The 26565-nt window shown below is 38.4% G+C and overlaps 1 protein-coding gene across 6 annotated transcripts in view; it reads left to right on the top strand.

The window, feature by feature from the left end:
• Cp110 (Centriolar coiled coil protein 110kDa) overlaps positions 1-22506 on the top strand; it is a 446477-nt gene extending 423971 nt beyond the window's left edge. For all 6 annotated transcript variants that reach the window (XM_067142187.2, XM_067142186.2, XM_068226427.1 and 3 more), the window contains one exon: positions 21931-22506. In XM_067142187.2, coding sequence (XP_066998288.2) covers positions 21931-22001 — 71 coding nt within the window. In that variant the 3' untranslated portion in view covers positions 22002-22506. The remainder of the gene's footprint in view (positions 1-21930) is intronic.
• The last annotated feature ends 4059 nt before the right edge of the window (positions 22507-26565 follow it).

Here is a 26565-nt window from a genome sequence, read left to right as displayed (position 1 = left end):
ACTTATTTGCCATTTGTTGGTTATGCTTCCTATCGTTCACATTTCCTTCCCAATTGACATTTTAAATTCAGATCTCCCGCTACAATCACATTTCTTTCCATGTTGTTTCCCACATAGCTGATTATCTTATCGAATAATTCTGAATTCGCGTCAGCGCTACCCTTTCCCGGTCTGTACACTCCATAGACATCAAGTTGCTTATTATCTTTAGAAATGAGCTTTACACCTAGAATTTCATGTTTCTCATCTGTAACTTTTTCGTAGATTACAAATTCTTCTTTCACCAGAATTAATACTCCCCCTCCCACCATTCCTATCCTATCTCTACAGTACACTCTCCAGTTCCGTGAGAAAATTTCTGCATCCATTATATTATTTCTCAGCCTTGATTCAACTCCTATTACAATATCTGGTAAATATATATCTATTAAATTACTTAATTCTATTCCTTTCTTTACAATACTTCTACAGTTCAACACTAACATTTTTATGTCATCCCTACTTGACTTCCAGATCTCAGTACCCTATCACCACTCCCTAGACAACCCCATTTCCCTGAATGTACCTCCCCATTACCCTTCCAAATAAATTTCCTAACTTATATGTACCACTGCAGTTTAAGTGAAGGCCATCTGAGCGCAGATCCCTATCTCCTACCCATCCATTAGGATCTAGAAATTTCACTCCCAGTTTCCCACATACCCACTCCATAGTCTCATTTAAATCCCCAATCACCCTCCAGTCAGTATCCCTTCTACACAGTATTCCACTGATAACTATCTCTGCTTCCTTAAACCTCTCCCGTGCTGCATTGGCCAGATCCCACAGATCCCCAACTATGTTGGTACATATATCAGCTTGCCTTACGTTGTTGGTACCAACGTGAAACACTACCTCCTTCTCCTTCCCCTCCTCCATCTCTTCTACTTTCCTCAACATCTGCCTCAACCTAATTCCTGGATAACACTCTACCCTGGTTCCCTTTCCTCCACACACTTTCCCCATATGTCTAACGATGGAATCCCCCATGACCAGAGCCTCAAGCCTACCCACCTCATTTGATCCCCTCTCCTCCTGGTCAGCCCTATCTTTCCTGATAGCTGCAGAAGGTACTTCCTCTTCCCTTTTCTCTTTCCCATGACCCTGTTCCATGTGTCTTTTCCTATCCTCTACTCTACATTTCCCTTTCCTACCTTTACACTTCCTCCTACTTCCACACATCTCAGCGACAGTTCTCTGGCATGGCATCAGTAGACGAATAAATTTGACTGGTGTCTTTAAAAGTAGGAAAAATCACAATATGAAGATAAAGCTGGAATTCAAGAGGACAAATTGGGTGAAATATTTGTTTGTAGGAGGGGGAGTTAGGGATTGAAATAACTTACCAAGGGAGATGTTCAATAAATTTCCAATGTCTTTGCAATAATTTAAGAAAAGGCTAGGAAAACAACAGATATTGAATCTGCCACCTGGGCGACTGCCCTAAATGCAGATCAGTAGTGATTGATTGATTGATTGATTGATTGATTGATTGATTGATTGATTGATTGATTGATTGATTGATTGATTGATTTCAATAAAATCACTGATCACTTATAAATAAATTAATCAAGAATGACCTAGTCATTCAACATACACACACAATTGAAGATCATGTGGTTAACTGTCTCCCTATTACCTGTGGAGGATGCTGAAGGGAATAGTGTAAGTGAACAACCCTCACACAAGAGAAGAACTACAAGAGGACATTACACAAGTTATTTCGAACATCACATTAGTATAAAACCTGCCTGGCATCACATTTGATGTTCAAAATGTTGTCCCTCAAAAGGAAAAGGAATCCAAATTCCTACAATGGTGGGAGAAGGGGGTGAACACTATTTAACAGATACTGAGAAAGCAAACCTATTTAGTAGGGAATTTAGAGATTCAGTAGATGATTGTCAAGAGTTGGAAACCGAAACAGAAGATAGAGAGGGAGAGAGACAGAGGGAAACAAGAAGCTTCTCATTCACAAACAAAGATATTTTCAGAGAAATCCAACTGCTTCAGCAAGGAAAAGCAGCTCGCTCCACAGCACCACTCAGAGCATGGCACGGCTGGCGCAATGACACTCCGTCGCTGGCCGCTATAATGCGCAGTTTTCCTCCCCACTACTCACGGCTATTCACACTTACAGAAATCCATTTCTAGTGAAACTATTAGTATAAAACCTGGCTGGCATCACATTTGATGTTCAAAATGTTGTCCCTCAGCTGTCAAACACGCCTGACACCTCGTAAATAGGTTTGCAGACACTCGGCGAATCTCAGCCCATGTGATGTTCGAAATAACTTGTGTAATGTCCTCTTGTAGTTCTTCTCTTGTATGAGGGTTGTTCACTTACACTTTTCCCTTCAGCATCCTCCACAGGTAATAGGGAGACAGTTAACCACATGATCTTCAAATATATCCCGTATTACCTCCATAGACCGATTAGCAGTGTGCACCATTGCATTATCTTGCATAAAGTAACTATTACTCCTTTCTTCTTCCGTTAGCTCTTGAAAGAATGATCTGAGAATGAGGTCTATATATCGATCACAATTTATTGTTTCACGGAAATATATAGGCCCCTATAATTCAGTGAGTACTTATTGCGCACCAAACTCCTATCTTTACATCATGAAGTGGACAGACATGCAGCTGGTGGGGATTTTCTGCACTCCAGTAGTGATTGTTTTGACTATTTACATAGCCACTTAAGTGTAGCCATGCTTCATCACTATAAAATAAAAGTTCTGGGTCAACATACCCATCGTGAACGGACTGAAGCAACCAGTTACAATACCAAACCCTAGCGAAACTGTCAGGCCTTCTTAAATATTGGGTAGGGGTGGGTTTGTATGGTTTTGCTTTTAACAGCTTCGTTGTTTTGTGGGCAGAAGATAATGACATATTAGCTCGTATGGTGAGACGCGACAGGGATTTTGCTGGGGTTCTTTCCAAGAGAGCTCCTATTTCGTCAAGCTTTTCCTCTGTTAAAACGGTTCGTCTCATGCATGATTGCTTGTTAAGAATGGACCCGGTGGTGCAGAACTTCTTTACTATGGTAGCGACGCTATTTTAAAGCGAACGCATTGAACACGCTACCAGTACCACAGATGTTAAACTAAACTATTGCTGTGAAGCAGTGGTTATCGTACTATACTGCATTAGATCATCTTAGCCAGTCATGAAGCAATTTAGCTCTCTGCAGATGAGTCACCCGGCCGCGCTATCCCCTTCCGTTCATCTTCCCCTGACACACGGAGCGAGCTAAAAAAAAAAGATCCTGTAGTATGGCCTACATATTCAAGAGGAAATCTTTAGACTGTCTTTTGAAGGTAATTAATGAGGAACAATTTATAACTTCAGGGGGTAAAGCATTCCATACTCTAGCCCCCGTCACAAGGAAAGAATTACTGAAGGCAGATGTGGAGGTATTGCAATTATTGATTCAGATCGCATGTCATAGTCATGAAACGAAGATAGAAAATGGAAAATACTGGAGAGATATTCAGGCATATTTTCAGTCAAGAGTTGATAGATTAACGTTGATACATGCTGATTTATCTGCTGCTCTCACTTTTAACCAAGAAAGTTGTGCATAAAAGAAGATACATGTGAGGCAAAGTTCAATGAAAAAAATAAATCTGATGCAGCTCTCTGCAGTTTCTTGTTCACTGGTAGCATCTAGCAACACAGTGTCACAATAGTTAAAAATTGGATGTATCAATATTTGAACCAGTCTTATTTTCAAGTTGAGAGGTGATACGGACTGGTGAATCTTACGGGATGAAGTGATGAATGAATTTTCCTGCATATATTAGTGACATGCTCATCCCAGTTTAAAGTTTCATTTATAGTGACTCGAAAGCTTTTTACTTATTTACAGAATGGGATAGCAACTACACCATTAAATTGAATACTGGAAGTTGTAGACTGTGTAAACAGGCAAGCAATTTTCTCCGCCCTAGTACAATAGCTTGTGTTTTAGCTGGGTTGATGGAGAGAGAATTCTCAGCTGCATAACAACTGATCTGCTTTAAAATTCGGATCATATTTTCAATAGCTGCATTTATATCATTCACTTTTATGTGGCAGTAAATTTGAAGATCATCGGCATAGAGAATGGTAGTTGCAGTTTTCCAACTTAGAAGAGATGCCATTTAAGTATAAGGCCGAGTATCGAACCCTGTGGTACACAATTAACTTTGTACTTCCGCTCCGTTCTCTTTTAATTCAAGACAACACATTGTCGTTGGTTATGGAAGTAGGAAGCGAACAAATTGAGAGCAGTGTGGCTAAGATGGAAGGAATTTAATGTCACTATTAATATGTCCGTACTGATAGCGCCAAAAGCACTGCTGACGTCTTAGAAAATGAGCACGGTCACTTTCCGTTCATCCATTGCTTTCCTTACGTCATCGGAAATTTTTAGAAGAGCACTAGATGTACTATGTCCTGTTTTAAATCCAGATTGCAAGTGATCAAGTAATGAATGCTGCTTCATATACTGGAACAGTTGTTGATGCAAGAGTTTTTCTATGACTGTGGAAAGTGAAGAAAATATACAGACAGGCCTATAGTCAGATGGAGAATTTGCTAGAGATTATTTTGGAATTGGGAAAATTAAAGCATTCTTCCAAATAGTTGGGAAGTAGCCTTCTGAAAGACAAGTTACATATGTGGGTTAGAATTGGCAGTACTACATCTATCAAGGTAACAACGAAGGATTTCGAGATGTCATTCACTCCAATTGCTTGTGATTTGATTGATGTTAGTTTTCTTCTTACATCAGTTTCATTTACGTTACATCATTTGAACAAAGGCTGTTGTGGTATGGAGTAGATAGAAAGAATTTATTGTTGTCTGCATAATATGAGGATGGTTACTAACTATTTCTCTAGTAATGTGGCCATTTAATTTATCTGGATTTATACCATGCGTATTGGAGTTTGTAGTTTGCCTCCCAATTCCGACGGATATGAGTTGTTGCCAGGTACTTTCTGCATTCAAGTTACTGGCTAACTGTTGGAAGTATGCATTCTTTTTTTCTGATTATTTGTTTAACAGTATTTCTAAGTGCACATGGTATTTTTCAAAATCGTCAGTTGATAAAGTGTGGTTGTAACATCTGTGTAGTGCATCACGTTCAGCCATTGCAAACTTAATGTCATTTTGTGAGCTTTGTGAGTCACCCTAGCACTACATTTAGGTACATGTTTGTTATACAATCCCAACAATAATGCGGTAAAACTCTTTACCTTTTTGTCATTGTTGGTCAAGTGCAGTATTTCATTCCACGGGCAGAGAATAGTGTCTTGTATTCATTGTTGAGGATTTAACTTTCTCATATCTCTATAAGTTATCCACTTCGCCTTTGTTTTGGGAACCTTCAAAGAATAAGCTAAATATATTATGAAATCATGGTGGGATATACCAGGTACCAAAGTTTGTCCGTGTTTTAGTATTTTGTGATGAGTAAATTTATTCTTTTCTTTGCAATTTGCTTTATGTCACACCGACACAGATAGGTCTTACGGGACAATGGGACAGGAAAGGGCTAGGAGTGGGAAGGAAGCAGCCGTTGTCTTAATTAAGGTACAGCTCCAGTATTTGCCTGGTGTGAAAATGGGAAACCATGGAAAACCATCTTCAGGGCTGCTGACAATGGGGTTCAAACCCACTATCTCCCGAATACAAGCTCACAGCTGCACGCCCGTAACCGCGTGGCCATTTCGCCCTGTAAGTAAATCTATTAGAGTGTGTGAGGAACCGTTAGACGTATGCACGTGGTGAGTAGGGTTAAGTGGCAAAACTGACATGTTACAAGAGGTAAATATGTTCTGTAAACGATTTGCTTCAATGGAGTCTATTAATAGATTAGTGTTAAGATTCACCAAATATGAGTACATGTTCGTAGGTAGGTATGAGTCTTAGTACAGAGTTTCCAGCGACCTGGAAAGTCAGAAGTAGTCAGGGAGTGTCAGGGAATTACAAAATTGTCAGGGAATTACAATAATTGAAATGAATAGGGGTCCTCCTATTCAATACAAAGACATTTATTAATGTGAATTAATCACATGTCGTTCACATGAGGTACTAGTTTCGGCACTAAACTTGTGCCATCATCAGCCAACGAGTCAAATCAGGCAAACACAATACAACTTTAAAACACACTGTAACACCTGCATAGATGAATATTAAATAAAATAGGGTACGTAATCGATATTGCACTTCAGTATAAAATCCTTTTAAAATGACGATGACTCCATTGTTGTATGCACATGGTTGTGTGTGCAGCCTGTATATATTCTTAGTTCTTTGATCTTGTTGAAATTACGCTGCAGAGTTTAATGTCACGTGAAATTAACACTTTGTTTGATCTGTGGTTTGGTTCCAAAAAATAAACATGCGTGTGACCAGAACAACCTCAGCTAGCGACATTCATATGACCACTTTCCAGGCGATTTTCCAGGAAAACTAAAAGATCCATGGAAACAAGTTTCAGATTTTTTTAAATTAGACAATTTTCTACATTTTTTCCACGGATAAAATTTTATTGGCTTACTGAACTTTTCAATACATGATTTTACATATTTAAATTTACTTGTTCAGTTCATTTTTCTTAATAACGATTTTAATTGGTTAATGTGGAAAACAGTTATACTGCTGAAATCAGCAGTATTTCCTGAAGTTTGTAGTGCAATTTGTTTTGCAATGTTGTAGGATGTAACATCAGGAATTTGGGAGAGAACAAACTGCCTCACGCTCCAAAATGATGTATTCAATTAGACACTTCTTCGTCAGTTGCTACTTAACCTTGGCAGTAATGTAATTTCTCTGACCCACCTAATTTGGTGGCTGCGACAATAGGTATGTATGTATGTATGTATGTATGTATGTATGTATGTATGTTGTTGCCGGGCTGAGTGGCTCAGACGGTTAAGGCGCTGGCCTTCTAACCCCAACTTGGCAGGTTCGATCCTGGCTCAGCCCGGTGGTATTTGAAGGTGCTCAAATACGACAGCCTCATGTCGGCAGATTTACTGGCACGTAAAAGAACTCCTGCGGGACTAAATTCCGGCACCCCGGCGTCTCCGAAGACCGTAAAAGTAGTTAGTGGGACGTAAAGCAAATAACATTATTATTATTATTATTGTATGTATGTTGAGTGTTTTTCCCAAAGGGTGGTTGGATTTCCAACAACTGTGTGAACAATCTAGGCATCACTGAAGGGGCGTACTAGGGAAATGAGGAGTGAGGTAGTTTCCTGTTGCTTTCCTCACCAAGCCAGAAGGAGCCAGTTAGCCAAGCTGATTGAAATGTACACACCAATCTACCCTATGAGCGACACTTTCACATTAGGAACTGGCGTCATAAGGAATGGCATTACTAGCATCACTCTTACTTCATGCACTTTCATATTGTTAAGGCAAGGATAAGCCTCAGACAAGTCAATGATAGTAACAAATTTGTGCTAGCCCACACCAGAAGATATAGCGCACTGTAAACACCATCTCTTGTCGGAAATAGATCTGGGCCTCCTAGGAGAGTACAAATAAGAGAAGGCCATCTGGCCTTAATCTTGCCAGGATAAATACAGTAGATCATGCATTAATAATAATAATAATAATAATAATAATAATAATAATAATAATAATAATAATAATTCTATTTGTATAATGCCCATTTGAACTATTACTGCTGTTAATAGATATCAACATGCCAAAATTTTGTTCTGCAGTAGTTCTTTAATGTTGTGGAAACCAAGGTCATGAAAAGGTCACATTTAGACACTTTCAGCTGCCTCTGACACCATCGGAGATCAGCTCAACTGTCTCGGGAATAAGAACAACTGCTGAACTGCTCCACTTAGGCCTATATTACACTATCACATTTCTGTGTCACAGAATATGATAAGAAATTTGATCAAATTCATGTTATCAAATGTATGATTTTGAGTATATTGCACTATGTCAAAGCTTTTGTTATATATTATGTCCCTGTTTGAAAAAGATGAATCCACAACAGTTCTATGCATGTATTGCAGCTGTAAATGCAGTAATGATTATCGCATTAATACTACAGAAGAAATTAAAGAAGAACACATTTGGGGTAGAGATTGGGTAAGGAGGGTAGGGAAAAGGGAATCCATCAAACTCTATTGAGGGAACTTAAATGTGAAATCCTAAACTAAGTACTTACGAATGGATTATGAGGCATTTCATTTTGTTGGCGAGTAGAAGGAAAAACATGATCTCTCCCCTAGTTTGTTGGTTTCTCCACTAGCCAGCTCTTCCGCCATTAAATGAGCTTGAGCTTACAAGTCAGCATACTAATAAAAGACAATTATTGCATACAAAATATTATGCTTTTGCTTACCATTCCAGAAGTCAGTTGTCAGAATGTTTAGGTAGCTTCCGCGTAGGTTTTGTGGTCTTGGAAATTTAATTTCTCTTCTCATCTGTCTTGTTACAAAATAAAATTGACATTTCATACAATGTAAGACAAGTTTAGGGATAATGTCCACAACATAGTCATGGCAACACTCTAACTCTTTTGAAGTAATAGTGATACAGCGTAAACTGTCCAAATACTTGTAAAATATATCGCCCCATAGACTATGTTCACAGGAGAATTTTTGTTCCACTACACTTCCAACTTGCACGAACACATTACGAACTGCTCTTGAAGGATGGGTGATCAAAGTGCAGTCAATGTTGTATTTATTGCTATAGTCCCTAATAAATGTGAGGTCTGTGGCAAGTATTACTTCTGTAGGCTTTCCACGAAGCAAGCTGGCACATTTGACATTTTGTGACCTTGGATGCATTTCGTTCTGCATAACTTCGTAGACAGTAAATCAAACACTCCTTAGCCAGGATATTGATATTAAGTAGGCCTAAATTGTTCTCCCAGTCTGGTAATAGGTCATCCCTGTTCTCAGTAAAGTCTAGATTTGCCTTACTTTATTCTGTGCTTTTTCTACTACATGCTTTTGTCTCTTCTGTCTTCTTAGCCAGTGTTCTCATTTGATTGACAAATGATGTCAATGTCAATTCAAATTTGGGCTCAGAATTACTACCCAATGACAGGGCAAATTTTGTTGAGATATAGATAGACTGCAACATGTGTAAATTCAGAAAATCTATTATTGAAGAGTGATCATCACAACTTTTTTTTTTTTGCTAGGGGCTTTACGTCGCGCCGACACAGATAGGTCTTATGACGACGATGGGATAGGAAAGGCCTAGGAGTTGGAAGGAAGCGGCCGTGGGCTTAATTAAGGTACTGCCCCAGCATTTGCCTGGTGTGAAAATGGGAAACCACGGAAAACCATTTTCAGGGCTGCCGATAGTGGGATTCGAACCTACTATCTCCCGGATGCAAGCTCACAGCCGCGCTTCACAACTTAATGAGAGTGATATACCAAAGTGCCATTCTAGCGGATCTAGGTTAAATTTGACTGTGAGCACATATCGCAGTCCATTATTCCATAAACACCTGTATGGTGATCTAAATTGTTAGTCTTAGTGATTGAAAAGTTCTTTCTGAAGCAAAATTATTATCGTTTCCACTGAGTTTATCTCTCCATTCTAGTAAACCGGGTGAGTTGGCCGAGCGGTTAGAGGCGTGCGGCTGTGAGCTTGCATCCGGGAGATAGTGTTGAGATATAAATAGACTGCAACATGTGTAAATTCAGAAAATCTATTATTGAAGGATAGTCGTCACAACTGTCCAATTACTCATAAAATATATCGCCTCATAGACTATGTTCACAGGAGAATTTTTGTTCCACTACACTTCCAACTTGCACGAACACATTATGAAAAAAAAAAACCAAACAAATACACACACACATAATGAATGGATAACACTGCACAGCATGTTTGATATAATACTACCACAAACTACCTCTTTGCAATGTTTCATGTCCTCTGGAGCACATCATGGTAGACCACCTCCTTTAACCTACCCCACAACTAAAGTCTACAGTTGTAAGATCAGGAAAACGGGCTGACCAGTTTATACATCCGTCACGTCATATGAAACGTCCATGTCCATTAAACATTCTCTCAAGAGTCCGCCATCATACAGATACCACATCCTTGTCTGAATTTCCAGCAGGACATTTTCTAGCACAGTTCACGGATTATTGTATAGGAATTCAATGCATTTTAAAGCTCTTTGGGTGCTTCAATGAAGTGAAATACGATGAGCTGGTTGCCAGTTACTCTGCACTGTACAATGACACTATAAGGTCGCTGTTGTTCTACCTGTCGGAAGCCAACGAGGATTGTCCACGGACCAGTAATCCATGTTTCGTAAATTCACTTACCTGTGATTTGTAAAACCTGCTCCATCATTAAACAAGTAGAATGAAATGGCCATTCACAGAAATCCATATCCATATACAGTAATTCTTGATGAAACGGCGCATGATACGGGTGACATTTGTGTCAATGCAGTATGCGTACTGTACTCCTTTGACTCATTCCACTGCTTCTGTAATGTGCAGGTTCATGGCAACATAAGCTAGCACACCAACTTCACCTGCTTCTCCTGTGGTGGGTTTGCTATGGACATGTTTGCATGTTGTTACACTATTTGTTTCAGGCAGTCAGGCTGAGTTGTTTAGATGGTTGAGGCGCTGGCTTTCTGATCCCAGCTTGGCAGGTTCAATCCTGGCTCAGTCTAGTGGTATTTGAAGCAGCCTTGTGTTGGTAGATTTACTGGCACGTAAAATAACTCTTCTGGGACTAAATTCTGGCATCTCAGCGTCTCCGTAAACCATGAAAGTAGTTAGTGGGACGTAAAGCCAATAACATTATTATTATTATTATTATTATTATTATTATTATTATTATTATTATTAATAATAATTCAGGCAATTGTTTGTAGAAGTTTCCAGATGAGCAGTGCTATGGATGTTCTCAGTGCTGGTATCTTTCTGCATACAACCTACAGGCTTATGCTGCATTTACCCTACACTAACTGTAGATCAGTATCATATCTGCCTTTTCAGAGTTAGAAAGAACCATTTTCTCAGCACAGATCTTGCAGCACTGTACACTGTTGTACTTTCAACTACCATTTAAAAGAAAAGTTTTCTCATTTTGCTATGTTGTAGAAGGGAGTAAACCACCTTACTTGCGTACAGTATCATAGAAGTCTGGTTACTTTTTGGAATGTCCTGAGCACAAAATCTGTGCAGAATAACAAACGCAAGCACTGCATACAGCAGATGGGACAACTAAACGTTGTAGTCATTTTACCCATAGCCCATGGATCATGTTTGTTACAACACATGAATGAACTGAAGTATTTTCAAGCATCAGCTTCACATTATAATTACTCATGGTTTATTTAACATAAATGTCTGTAATTGCTATAACAACTTACTCTTGGCTTTATAATATCTCATTAAACTTTTAATTAACCAGGAAATTTGTATGGCAGTGTGCTCCTTATTGGAGATTAGGAAATTTTCAGCCAATTGCTTTTTGTGTCTCTAGCTTTCCATGTGAGGAAGATTTCCTACTAGTATGTTTGTCAGGTCCGGCCGGACATGTTCACACAGCATAACCCAGTCCTGTAATCCACAGCCTTCTTTCAACCCATCAGATTTTGGGACTGTATACAAAACAACCATTTGGTATTGTATAATAAAAATAGTGGGTTTGAACCCCACTGTTGGCAGGCCTGAAGATGGTTTTCTGTGGTTCTCCATTTTCACACCAGGCAAATGCTGGGGCTTTACCTTAATTAACCCTAGAACCAGCAAGCGTTGATGAATTGACGGTTCGCCCATTTCTATAGCAGTCGAGTTTGATTCTTCGACGCATTTTTATTTCTTCATTTAGTAGCACTGTTCCACAACAGATGGCATGACATGTCTTGTCTTGTGATCATAGAAGTTTACAGATGCTTCTTACTCATTTTCATCCATACAAACAATCTCCTTGTATAAGTTTAATTGGAAACAAATGACTCGCTGCTATATGAACCAAAATATATGTACTTATTATCACTACCGCTCTCTTATTTTGAGGCTGTAATTAGATGCATTCGGGAGTTAAAAGTGCACCTTTGTTGTAATCTCTTTCTACAGTATTTTTATTTTAGCATATGTAGCATGTAGTATGTAGCATAGCTGCTGTAATAACATTTTTAACAACATCAGTTTGTGCACCCACGTGTGTTATAACATGGCTCATGGAAGTCTATCGGCTGAAAAACTGCATGTTTGTTTGATTTTGAAGACAAGGCGATTTTGTGAGCAATGAAGATGGTGAACAAGAAATATTAGAGAAATATCTTCAGATACAGATAGTAAAAGTGATGATGACAGTACTCGACTACCTTTCACCAGCACATGGTCCTGAGTTACACCCGCCAAAAATATATGTTTTGTTATCAATCAAACCAATATTATTGCATGGACTTGAAACTTTCACACATATTATGTATTCCATAATGCGTGGAAAGGGCACAATATATGCATCATTTTGTATATCTTGGATGTTGTGCTTCATGTTTCATCTTGTATTTATATAGTTAGAATTTTGATATTGCTCATCTATATATATAAAATAAGAGTTTTGTCTGTACATTGCTCAGAATTTGAAAAGAATGGTATTTCTGTGTCGATCATGTCCACAGTAATAAGGAAATGCACTTTTTACTTTTCTGTAATTTCTGTCTGTATGAATGTATGTAGGTACACGCATCACGAAAAAATGGCTGAAGAGAATTAAATGAAGATCGGGATGTAAATTTGGGGGATGAGCCACTTTAATCGTGGCTATAAATCATTTTATTCACGCTGAGTGAAATGGTAGTTTACGGGAAGGCCAAAAATGTAATTATTAAATTAATTATTAGTGGTCCTATCGATAAATACTACATAACTAAGGGCCTGTACTACGACTGTCAGATAAACAGCCAGATACATAGGCTGCAGTTTTGCAAACTAGAAGTTAAATATTTTCTTGCGTACTACCAACGGATTTTAACGGCGGGATTGTAATGCGGAAGATGTAGTAACATTTTTATTGGGTTGGTAATAAGGTTACTGAAAATATAGTGAAATTTAGCGCGGTGGTATACGTATTCCCTGGTGTTTTCATTTGTTTAGCTCTATTCCTTTTGAAATTGTATTACTAGAATCCAATGTCAGACTCTTATTAAGCTATAATGTGGAAGTCCAGGTCAAAAATAGACTTAGAACTGAAATATACACATACGAAGAAATGTTAAAATTAATTAACTGTATAACGAAACTGAAACTGTTATACAAAATAAAAAGACTGAAAATGTAACCTGGACGCAAAAGTTAAGATTCAGGTTATGTATCTTTCTTATCTAGTACTATTTACGAGGTTGCGCGTTATGACGAAAGTAAAGTTTATATTCGTAATTAATGCCACTGATGCAGAGTGGGATCATTAATTTTATTATTCATTCAATTTATTGTTTGCTCATTGAATAAGTAGTTAGTAAATACTTTTGTAGCAAGTTATTATGAAGTAAAAGAAATATAACCTCCTTAACATCCTCCTTGGACGGACGAATTGCCATGAACAACGTCGTATACCTTTACTCCACATGTGCGTCGCAGATAGATTTGGAATAGAACCCATGCTTTTGACACGCATTTTAATGATTAGGAAATGTGTACTATCACATCTAGTACCCTACCGACTACCATTTACAAGGTAAAAAAATGTAAAGCTATTGGGACTCGAACGCACGAAAAACTGCGTAACAGCAAACTTTGATGCCCTAGCGACCACGGCTACCCAAGAAGCATGCAGTTGAGTGCTTGTGTACTACTGATATACTCAGTAGCAACAACTTACTAGCTTGGGAAATTTTTAAGAATTCTGTGATAGCTGGACAGGAAGCGTGACATACTTTATAAATATATACATAAATTACATTGTAACAACTTAATTTCGCACAGCATCATGCAGATGTAGATTCATCTTCATGAGTAGCCATCTTGAGTCTTTACAGCAGCGTCCCCGATAAGAACTAAGTCCCAGATAAGAGCGTTAACAGCCTCTCCAACTTCGGCATAGCTATACTCGAGAATATTTTCCCAGATTGCACATAAACGAAAGTCGTAGTACGCTGTTTCAACCGAACTTCCAGATAAATGTCCAAACTGCCAAATAAATTTATACCGCACTTTTATCTGGCTGTCGTAGTACAGGCCCTAAGTTATGTAGAATTAAATTTTCGATCATTTATGTCGTATACATGTTTACTGTACTGGCTACAATAACACACATACCGAGCTCGATAGCTGCAGTCGCTTAAGTGCGGCCAGTATCCAGTATTCGGGAGATAGTAGGTTCGAACCCCACTGTCGGCAGCCCTGAAAATGGTTTTCCGTGGTTTCCCATTTTCACACCAGGCAAATGGTGGGGCTGTACCTTAATTAAGGCCATGGCCGCTTCCTTCCCACTCCTAGCCCTTCCCTACCCCATTGTCGCCATAAGACCTATCTGTGTCGGTGCGACGTAAAGCAACTAGCAAAAAAAAAAAAAAAAAAGGATAACACGCATAATCATGAATTTGTATTTTTGTTGCTAAATCCATATCAACGCAAAGCCATGAGAAAATGGTTAACAGAATTTAATGAAAATTGGTATATAGAGTCGGGGAATAAGGAACTACAGTCTGTGCTATAAGCAATTTTATTCACCCTGGATGAAATTGTAGTTTAGGGGAAGGCGCCTAAAAATGATGTACGTATGTTATTGGTCCTATCGAAAAGTACTACATAACAAAAGTTATGGAGAATACAATTTCCGATTATTTATGTTTTATTCAGTTTTACCGCACCGACTATGATCAGAGTGGTATTTCAGAGTCAGAAGAAAACTAAATGTGAAGGCCTACAATGTTTGTTGTGATGTTCTTTATCTCTTAAGCTGCCAGTCAACTCCGATAGATGGATTACTGCTGCGTACTGAGTATAACAGCCTGACTGAATGTTGGCGGGAAATAGCTGGGGAGTTAGAAAACGTTCTTCTTTAGCATGCCATTCCTCTGGTTCATACATTTTCTGATACTGCTGGTACTTAACACTGGTTCGTCATAGTATTCCAGCTATTCGATCCCTACTCTGACGCGCTGTTTTGAATGAGCAGTGTGCACACTTAAGGCAGAGGCTCAATTAGTAGTGGCCAAATTAGCAGCGAAGAGGGGGTTTCTCCTCTGGCTTGGAGGAAAAATTTGCCTCCAAGTCAGATGGATTTTTTCGCCGCCAGTGTAGTGAATTGAGATTTTCTGATTCATAGGATATTCCTAGGAAACAGATTAGTAACAGGGAATAGATTCTGCCCTGGGACTAATATCTATTCAACCCCACCCCCCACCCCGCCGAAAAAAGACTAAGATTGTTCACGGATCACGGTTGTCTGCGGCTTGGTCATTCCAGTTCTGGAAATTTGGACTGTTAGATCGGCAGCGTAGTACTGTTTGTTAAAAGTGAGAAAATGTGTGGGTTTTTTTGATCGAGTATTTCATATGAAAGCATTGCTTTCAATCATGCCATCCCTACTGACATCATTGTAATGACCTATGTTCATTTCAGTTGGGAAAACCACTAAGACAGTCTTTCTGAGGATGTAAAAAGGCAGGTGGGGAGCGAGTGTCTGCCATTGTAATGAAAACTCCCCAACCTGATTGTGATTGATGGTAGGCAAGCGGGCCTACCATTACAATGAAAATTCCCTAACCCAGTCTTCGTATGAGAAAAAACATTTGGTGACTTTTCCTTCGCATTTCTAGGGTAACGTTAAGAGCTATGCAATTTAATACAATCTTGCTCACAACGTGTACACTACCTAACCTAGAATTCTGTATACAATGTAGAATTCCATAGCGAAGCATGGGTACATCAGCTACTGAAATAATAATTCCACCACAATCAGGTCTCAGTTTCTTTTTCTTATCAAGCCCCAGAGAAAAGTTTAAGATTGCCATCTGAATCTGTGGTTTATTAGCTTTTCAACGATATGCAACAGTGCCATGAAACATTGATCACAGTAAGATGAAAATAAGAATTCTTTTGGTAGGTAAATATCACACAAAATGGCAGCCGGTACAGAAATTATCATGGCTGGTTATAGGGTTTAGTCCATAGCTACTTCCTTACCACTCCTAGGCCCTTCATCGCCATAAGACCTATCTGTGTCAAGGCGACATAAAGCAAATTTTAAAAATAAAGTATATTAAAAGAAATTGTTTTATCTGCATTGTAAATCATTCTAAGTTAAGAACTTCACTTTCCCGTTTTGAACTGCATTGTAAGTTAAGAACTTCATTTTCCCGTATTGAACTGAGATTCACAGTTAGAATTGAGGAAAGGTTCAACCTGTTCAATACTAAGTATGACGTATAAAATGTTTACAACATGTTATTTATTGTTACTGGTACCAGTTTCGACGCTGAGTGGCGTCATCATCAGCTGGAAGTTACAAAGTGGGCAGGGTACCTAACATAAAACTGTGTACACAATACATGCAATGCAAAGTACAAATGGTAAAAAAAATTTACATCTAGAACTAAATGAACAATGGGTAAAATATGAAGAAGTAATGTAATGCATAACAGCCGTTATAGTCTGATATGGTACATTGGTGTTATACAATAAAATTGGTCTGATGAATGAGAGTAAAAACCTTGGTGTATATAATAAAACAAATCGATGAGATAAAATTGATGTCCACTTTTCTGTTATTATCAATGGGGATATATAAGTCAAGGTCCAGTGTTGTGTGTGGTTGGCAAGGCCATCAAATATTTGTTTATGACCGGTATGCCTAAAGTTGGGTGGTTGAATCAGGTTGAATTTTAAATTAAAGTTGTCTCAGCTCAACAGAACATAGGTAGTGAAGCCTAAAAAGAAAGAAAAGCTAAGTTAATAAAATGGATTGCTTGAGATAGGGTAAGGTAAATTTGCAGTTGTATGTGATGGAATATGGGACTCACCTTGTTCAGCATACTTGTTGTGTATTGTGAAAAGAGGTGTGGACTGAACGTGAATGGGTGTGAGTAAGTTTAGTGTGTGGTAGAGGGGTGGGGGGGGAGGAAGAGGAGAGGAGGGGGGGGGGGGCTGATGATGACGCCACTAAGTGTCAAAACCGGTACTAGTAACAATAAATAACATGTTGTAAACATCTTATATGACATAGTATTGAATAGGTTGAACCTTTCCTCAATTCTAATTGAGCATTGTAAATGTCATGAGCAGAGAATTAATTCTGTTTACTAGATTCTCAACATTGGCATTACCTTCCTCTCCATGTGCTCTCTTCAGCTCACTTTGGTGTTAACAACCATCAAGCTTTTTTAAATGAAACTTTGATGACTTAACTCAGAAAACCCCTCCGCTGTGCCTTTTCATTTCAGAATATCTCTGATCCCTTCACCTCAGCTAATTTCTAAATCAAAACATTTGTTTGGATCTACTTCTGTCTGGAAGAGCCCCAGCCTTTATTTAGTGGCCCATGCCAAGAGTAACTAAATTTGTTGCACTGTCACCAGTCAAAGCATTGTTTCAAGAAGCCTTAAATTTGCAGACTACTTCAGTTGGCTGCTTTTGGGTGGGGAGTGTGTAATTTTGTCTGATTATGCAATTTTCCCTGCTAAAACTGAATTTTTTTCTTCTCGGTGTCATTCTAATGTATACCGACAGAGTCATTTGACTGTCGTATAATATTTTGTGGTCCAATCCACTAACAGTATACATTTCTATGACATTTTAAACACTTGATTATCTTGCACTCCTGCATGCATGAAATGCTGTACCACTTAGGTGGTCACATACACAATTTTTCTGAAATTTCACATTTTAAAATTTTTATTCCATTTTGTGGGAAATTTCTTCTAGTTTTAGAAAATGTCTGGTTTATAAATATACAATTAATATTTCATGTCAAAATAAATTATTTACTGTGAGAGGGCATGACCGTCTGACTGACAGCTGTCATGCCTGGCGTATCAGCAGATCTATAAAATTCCTTTCAAGCCTAAATTGACTTTCTCTTTAAATTCCCACTGGTTTCCATCAAGTAGCATATCGTTCTTTACTTATTTCATATTAGTGCATGTGCATCCCACCAGAATGCAACACCTGTCTGCTCCTGATATGCTTGCTAAGTGTCTGCATGGCAAGACACAAAATAATGAGTAGTTCAATGGCACCATTTGGCTGCCATGTCCCAAAACCTCCTATGTTGGTCTCATCACATTAAAACTCCCTGTAATGGATGCTGTATGTCACTTTAATTGTGGAAGACTAATAGAGGTTCAGGTAATGAAAAGAATGAACATAATTCCTGGAAAGTACATGATAAAGTCAGGGAAACGTTCAGACCAACTTTGTATTTCAATATGTGCCAGAAGGTCTACTCCAGAAAGGAAGACAAGGAGGAGGTACCTCGGAGTCTGGACAAAGATAAAGGAAGACCATACATTTTCCATACATTGTCCCGGGAGGTTTCTGATGTGATAAAAACAGGATGTGTGTGAAAACATACTAAGTAAACCTTAAATGCGATTTACTCATTAATTTATTTTCTGACATTTTAAGTCATTCAAAGTGCTTTAACTTTTGTCACAGAAATAGTATCTGCATGAGTTTTATTTTAAATTAAAGCTAATACATGTATCTATGTTCCCTAGCACTGAGAAAATGATATCCATAAATGTAATTTTAACAACTTTTAAAACAGTTTTGTTAAACAAAATTTGAAGAAAGTTAAATTGTAATATAACTTTAAAATATTTACTTGTGACTGATTCAATCAAAGCGGTAGGGAACATTCCCCATGTAATGTAGATCGTTTTTGTTCAAAGTTCATGGATTTTGGTTTTAAAATGTGAGAGATAGACAACTTCAAGTATCCCAGTGTAAATAGCAACAAATACATTTTTTATAAACAATTAACATAAAGTTAGTGTAAAATGAATTTCAGAATCTCTTAGTTTGGCCATGATAAAACAACAGAATTTAACATCGATAGAGATTATTCTTTAAAAAAAAAAAAATTCTAGTGTATATGACCACCTTAACTGAGCCAAAATATAACATTGTTATAATAGACTCATTGTTTTGAACTTGTCCAATCCTGTTATAGTGTCCTTGCTATTGTTTTTCCAATCAATAATCCACATTCAGCTCTAATTCCTAACAGAGTCAGATGAATCATTTATTCTAACTCAGACTGATTTTCTTTCTTCCTTTCTTTAGCCTAACTGATTGTGATAGTGACCAATCAAAATATATTTTCTTTGCAAAGTTATTTTCAAAGAGTCTGGTTTGTATCCACTGTCTGAGACTTGCTAAAATATTGAGAGGATGTTTTGTAAGTCTGAAATTGTTTACTTTCATTTCTATAGTAATACTTCTCATCGTCCTCCTACTGTATGCTGTAGCTTATAGAAATGACTCTAATTTTCAGTTATAAAAGCCATATAAGCTCACAGGATTAAAAAAATTAGTCACCCTTGTGCGCACGCACTGATGGTTCATTAAGCCTGTACAGATGGCGCAGCAAACAAGTCCTGTGCTCAATTGCACGCGCACTGCCTCTACATGAGCATAAGGCAGAAGCAATCAATGAGACATTGATGTTTCAAGTGAACAGTGTACGTCAACATGGGTAGATGTAAGGATGGACAGAGTGGCAAAAATGGTGCAATCGTGTTTGGCCGTGCCCATGGCCATACGGTGCATGAAGTTGTTGGATTTGTTGGTGGTTCGCAGCGGACTGTTCAACGTGTCTACAAGCAGTGGTGTACTACACGGGGTCACGAAACATGACGTCAGAATTATGGTCGGGGAAAAAAAATCCTGACTGAGAGGGACCGGAGACGCGTTTCACGGCTTGTGAATCAAAATCATTTCCAAACCTGACAGGAATTGCTGCAGTCAGTGAATGAAGGTCCATCACAACCTGTTAGCAAGAGAGTGGGCCGATGACCTTAGATGTTAGGCCCCTTTAAACAACAAGCATCATCAGCAAAGAGAACATTGTGACGGGAAATGCATACAGTGAACACTGGAGTCGGTCACCTCGCAAAAGGCCATTGCTCACACAGGCACATAAAGCTGCGTGTCTTCAATGGGCTACAAATCATCAAATGTGAACAGTAGCTGACTGGCGGAATGTAATTTGGTCTGACGAATCACGTTTTTGCCTGTATTCCAATGATAGACGTCGTCGAGTGTACCAAAGGCCAAATTAAGTATTTCATCCTGGATGTGTGGAGTATCATTTTCAAGCTGGAGGAGGGTCTGTGATGTTTTGGGGGTGTTTTTTGTCTCATGGATTGACCACTAACATGAACCAGCATGTTTATTTAAACATTCTGGATGAACAGATGTTGCCTTTCATTCAACATCCACATGATGAGTACGCTATTGATGTCCTGATTCATTGGGCTGGACGCATATTGGACTGGTTTTATGAACACAACCCCACTATATTACATCTTGATTGGCCTGCAAAATCACCTGACTTGAACCCCATTGAAAATCTGTGGGACATATTGGAACGGCGAGTAAAACACCAACATCAGCATTGCCGCAGTTTGGTGGAGTTACTTGATCAAATCCTCAGCGAGTGCCTTAACCTGGTTGTGATGTACCTTCACAACCTTGTGGACTCGCTTTCTAACCGAATCCAGGCAGTTTTCAAGTCCAGGCGTCGAGTTACACGGTATTAAATGATGCTTGTAATTAATTCTCCAGGGGTGAATAATTTTTTCAGGAAGGATGAATCCCATTGCTGAGACGTGTAGAATTTGTAGATTATGGGAATAAAATGTCAGGATTATTGGTTCAGCACTAATGCACATCAATATTATGCTAGTAATGTCTTACGTAGTAAAGGGGAAAGGCCAGACTCACTGTAATTTAGTTGAAGTGTATTAATTGGCATTCCTGTACACAGACAATTTAACTATGCCTCATCAAATAATATACAGTAGCAGGCAAACTAGCAGGTGATTGACTTTCTTCTCAGGAGAATTGAAACATGTCAATACTGAGGATTATCCTGGGAAATTTCTCCTTTGTTTTGGATGGAATTCAGTCACGGTGACTAAGTGTGTCTAATTGGTAGGTTGAAGAGGAATGAACCTACATTTCTATATACTTGCTAAGGTATAGGCTTGAATTGCAGCTAAGAGGTGGTTATATTCAGTGATGGTGTGGATACACTATCACAAATCACTTCTCCAGTGCATGTACTGTGGTACTGTGTACTACAAAACACATCCCTTTGTTGTATGAGTTGATTGTTATACACTCCAGCATGACTTCCAAATTACGATTTCATACTCTCTTTCTGAATTCATGTTTACATCTTGGCCTCTTCCCTCGAGGGCTAAAATTTTAACTTCCCTCTTTCTGCTTCCCCACCTGCCTTGTGACAACCTCTTCTTGCTTTCAGCCGCCAGGCTGCTTTAATCCTCACCAAACTCTCCTGTATGTATGACTTTTGTTACCAATGCTCACTTTTTTTTTTGAAATTGCTTCTTTTGTGAGTTTTGTCTTCATGACCTTTAAGTGAATTTATTAAAACTTAATTATGCCTCTTCCTTTGACAAATACACGAATTTGCTAAGTTTATGAAGGTGATCAGAAATTGAAATCAAATGTTCATTTTTACTTGTCCAGCTTATTGTGTTAAACTTTTCTCTTTCTCAGAACCATCTGGAGAGGGTTTCTTTCTACTTTTGATCTTGTCTTTGCATGCCTTTGGTCCTTATTTTGTGTTACTATGCAATAGTGAGGAAAAATTTATGATTATCAACTCTGCATGAACTCTGTATTGCATGAAAGATCTACTGACACAGTTGGATGATTACTTATTTCAGAACTTGTCAACCATGAAGACTACATCAGATTCTCTCCAATCATCTGTTTATTGGATCCCACATTTACCTGATTTTTATACAGCTGTGTATAACTGCAAGCTCCACAAGAAACTTCATCTTTGAAAAATTGGAAGAATGTAGGATGATCTGAACTGGATTGTAAAGAATGAACATCTTTGTCTTTTCTGTACATTTCCTAATCATGTAGTATGTCAGCTTGTGTGTTTCAGGTGCATACAGGTATCAAGAAAATAACTAGAAAAGAATTAGTGTGTATTTCTTTCAACACAATATTATTGATTTCTATTTCTGTTAAGCTATTTTCTGTTAATAATGCTTCATTTTTTGTGACCGTTATTGGTGTATCAGATGTTTATAGGTCTGTTGATACCTATACTAACTGACAATTCTGTTATGATGCTGTTAATTTTCAAAACAGGAGTTGGCTTAATGAATATTTCTTCCTGCATCAGCATACAACAGAGCACCTGGATGTACATTGTACAATTGTTATAATTATTTTTTTGTAAATATGTCTCATTTGACTATTATTATTTTAAATGATAATAAAAGATATTTACCATTTATTTAGGCTGAGCCTATTTTTAAAATTTTGGCTTGTAGTTGGTACCTTTTGTCATTCATGGTTCCCAGACTCCATACCATTTATGAGTTAATAAGCATCATAGATTTTCCTTCTCTGTTTTCCCTGTGTTTGTATCCAAGCTTCTATGATAGTACTTCAGACTAGTGATGGGCAGTCTGAGACTAGCGCAAGCACCTGTTTCTCGTGTGAAATGTCTAGAGATCTGAAGAAAATTGTTCCTGCATTGTGCGGCAAGCAGCATGTCGTAGACTTACAGGTAGATGGAACTGAATGTTGTTTGTGCCGAGTATAGAATTAGCCAACCATGGGCCTTCTCCATTCTGTTAAGTACCTGTCAACAAGTGTCTAGGCTTTTCATTTCTATCGACATCTATTACTGACACAGTGTAACATAATTATGTCAGACTCGTTGGCTGAATGGTCAGCATACTGGCCTTCGGTTCAGACGGTCCCGGGTTCGATTCCCGGCCGGGTCGGGGATTTTAACCCTCATTGGTTAATTCCAATGGCCCGGGGGCTGGGTGTTTGTGTTGTCCCCAACATTCCTGCAACTGACACACCACACATAACACTATCCTCCACCACAATAACACGCAGTTACCTACACATGGCAGATGCCGCCCACCCTCAATGGAGGGTCTGCCTTACAAGGGCTGCACTCGGCTAGAAATAGCCACACGAAATTATTAACATAATTATAAAGGATACGCATTATGGCATTGAATGCAGCCGTAAGTATACGAATGAATAGGCTAAGTACAGAAACTGGCAGCTTTTGCAGGTGTACATCGTTATCATTAGGGCCCGGATGTTTATGACCTGAAAATGTTAGAAATACGCAAGCATTTATAATTTATTATTATATTTTCAATATATTTAATTACTCAGTCCAGAGGTAACTCTCGACTCTGCACAGAATGAAATGAATGTCACATTTTGATGGGTGATCAGAGTTACAATAGCAAATTACATATATTTTAAAGTTTTCAAATAGGAACGATCTTCTATTTTCACGCAACGTTGACTTGTAATGGGGAAAAGGACCGCTCAACATCGCAGGATTGTATTGGGCCATATTTGAAATACGTCAAATCATTAGAGTTCAATTGAGCTCACTATCCTGTCGCTTTATACGCATCTGTATCTTTCTATACAGCTTACCGTCATAATTCACATAAATATATATTTCTAAGAAAGAATTTACAGACAACAATTAGGAGATGTGAAAAATCTGTCTTTGAGACAACTGAAAGCAGGTATGCAAAAATGGAATAAAAAGATAAAAATATGACAAAAACACTAAAATTCATGGGAAAATATGACCATAATATGAAAAATTACTGGAATATGACAAGCAATGTTAAAAGAGCCAAAATATGACTACATGACCCATGAAAATTGCATAATTTTAGTCACCATAGATAAAATCAAGCTTAACTTGTATTTTCCAAGGAAATAATATAAAGAAATAAAATATGACATGTCATGAACATCTTGGCCATGGTTATCATTCATAATTTATCAGACCCCACATTCAATATGCATTTGACCAGTGCTTGTGTTTACCAACATGGTCTAATTATACGCAACAACATTTAAGACAATGTCCTAAACGCAATGTAGGTCGTGGACATGGGATTATTTTGAAAAAATGCCACATACACCAGCACAGTCTTCTGTGTTTGTTCAAAAGAAGTAATATATGTCAGCAGAAGTACTTCTAGATGATCCGGTACTTGAAAACACGTATCACAGAAGGGAAGTCATCACAGAGAACACCTCCAGCTCGGTCTGTATCACAAGAAGCTACCCTGTTGATAACAATTGCAAGGTATGCAGGTAGGTGTACAATCTGTATACATTTATTAACAAATTATACAGGGTTGTTCAACTAAGATATCTGCCTCAAATAACTTGTGAACAGTTTAAGATACTGGCATTCTGTTTTCACTTTCGAACATGCAGAACTTTTCCAGGCTTTTGACAAAATTTATTGGCACACAAGTTTCCATATGAGAACATTATTTCATGTGATGAATTTAATTGATAATTTTACTATATAATGAGTTTAAATGGTCCACCTAGTCAATACATTCAGATTTATTGACAATTTACCTTTTGCAAAAATATCAGAAAAGGAGCACAGTACATGTTTCATCCTCCCTAGACCATCTTCAGCTACTTTGAAATGCCAAAAATAAAAAAGTAAAATTATGAAACTTTACAAAATTAGCATCATTTGCATAGTGTGACAAAGTCAATGTCTTGTCTTTGCACTCAATGATATGATACGTGTTGCATGGTCCTCCACATATGGTGCACTGACATCTGTCGGTGGGGCTGTGGTATCCCTTGGTTGAACATATTCGGTGATGTAGTCCGTGGGCTGCCACTCTTGCGTATAAATGGCGCAGTTGGTAGTTGGCCTTTTTCCATTCGTTGCTTGTCATCGCTGGGGTGGTGAGGAGTCCGGGATTGATGTCCCTCGCTCTCTGTCGCCTGTCTTCTAGAAATCTGGTGCTTTGTAGTGTTGATATCAGATTATGAGCTTTCATCAGGTCTTCTATAAAGAAGGTTGTGTCTGCCAGGATATATGTTATTCTGTTTTGCGTGTATTTTGAGACACAGAGCATTCTTTTCAGGTAGGCTGTTTTAATTCCCTCTAATCACTTCAGATTTGAGTATGTGAGGTGGTTCCATATAAGCTGTATGCCGTATGAGGCAATGGGAGCAATCTTTATGTCGAATAGTCTCAGGGCTGTTGTGAGGGATAGTAGATTCAGTTTCTTTATCTCGAAAGTCGCCTTTATTGCTCTTACAGCTCTGTATTCAATGTGCTTGGAAAAGGCATGTCCTGTAACTTGCAGTGTGAGTCCTAGGTACTTGTAGCTTTTGACTATTTCTAGTACTTCTTCCCCGCAAGTGAATCTATCACTGTTTGCCAAATTTCCTCCTTTTCTGAATTTCATTATTTTTGTCTTTTCTCTATTTATAACTAGGTCATTTTCTTGGGACCACTCTTCCAATTTGTTTATGGCTTCTTGCAGGTGCTCTCTTCTTTCTGAGAGCAGGATCATGTCATCAGCGTACAACCACATCCTCACTTCTTCTGTTTGTATCCTTTGTATCACATCATGGGTAAGTACGTTAAACATAACGGGGCTTATAGGATCTCCCTGGAGTACTCCGTTTGTTTGCTGGATTCCTTTGGATTGGACTAGGCCATCGTGGATTCTGATTGTATTTTCTCGGAGGATGCTTGCTATGAACTGAAAGATCTGACTTTCTTCGTCTAACACAGGCTTTAGTTTTTCCAGTATTCTATCCCTGTTTACCCCGTCAAAAGCTTGTTTGTAGTCAACGAATGCTGCATATGCATGGCCTTTGGGTTTAGCCAGGGCTTCGCTTATGAATTGGAGTACGTGTCCCACCGCTTGTATAGTTGATCTTCCGGGGTGAAGCCGTACTGTTCCCGAGGTATAACTGCCATTATGTTGTCATGGATCTTTTTGAGCAAGATATTGTTCATTATCTTGAATGGTGCACATTCCAAGGCTATCCCTCTGTAGGATTCAGGGGTGTTCTGTGGTCCTTTCCCTTTGTAGATCACCTTGACCGTCGATTCTCTCCGTACTGCAGGGGTGTCCATGATTTCTAGGCACTTGTTGTATAGGGCTGTCCATAACTTAATGGTATATATCATTGATCCTTTCATCAGCTCGTTCGAGATATTGTCTGGGCCAGCTGCTTTTCGAGGTTTGCTCTTTTCAATTGCTTGCCAAACTTCATCTTCTGTTATTCTTTCTTCTTCCGTTAGCGGGGTACTTCCTTTTGTGTGGTATTGCATTTTCTTCTTCTGAAGTATGAAACTTTACATGCTATGAACAAAATTTACATTCTTGTAAAAACAGTATCTTGGTCTTCAAAAACCATTCATCTTGATAGGTGTATGGCAAGCTAATTTTTAAGGTAACAATCTTATTCATTAAATTTATTTCACATAATTGGCAGTCAAGTAGGTGTGTTGC

Source organism: Anabrus simplex, chromosome 2 (assembly GCF_040414725.1).
Source record: "Anabrus simplex isolate iqAnaSimp1 chromosome 2, ASM4041472v1, whole genome shotgun sequence".
In the NCBI taxonomy this organism is placed as follows: Eukaryota; Metazoa; Arthropoda; class Insecta; order Orthoptera; family Tettigoniidae; genus Anabrus; species Anabrus simplex.
This window is presented reverse-complemented; position numbering and strand designations above follow the sequence as displayed.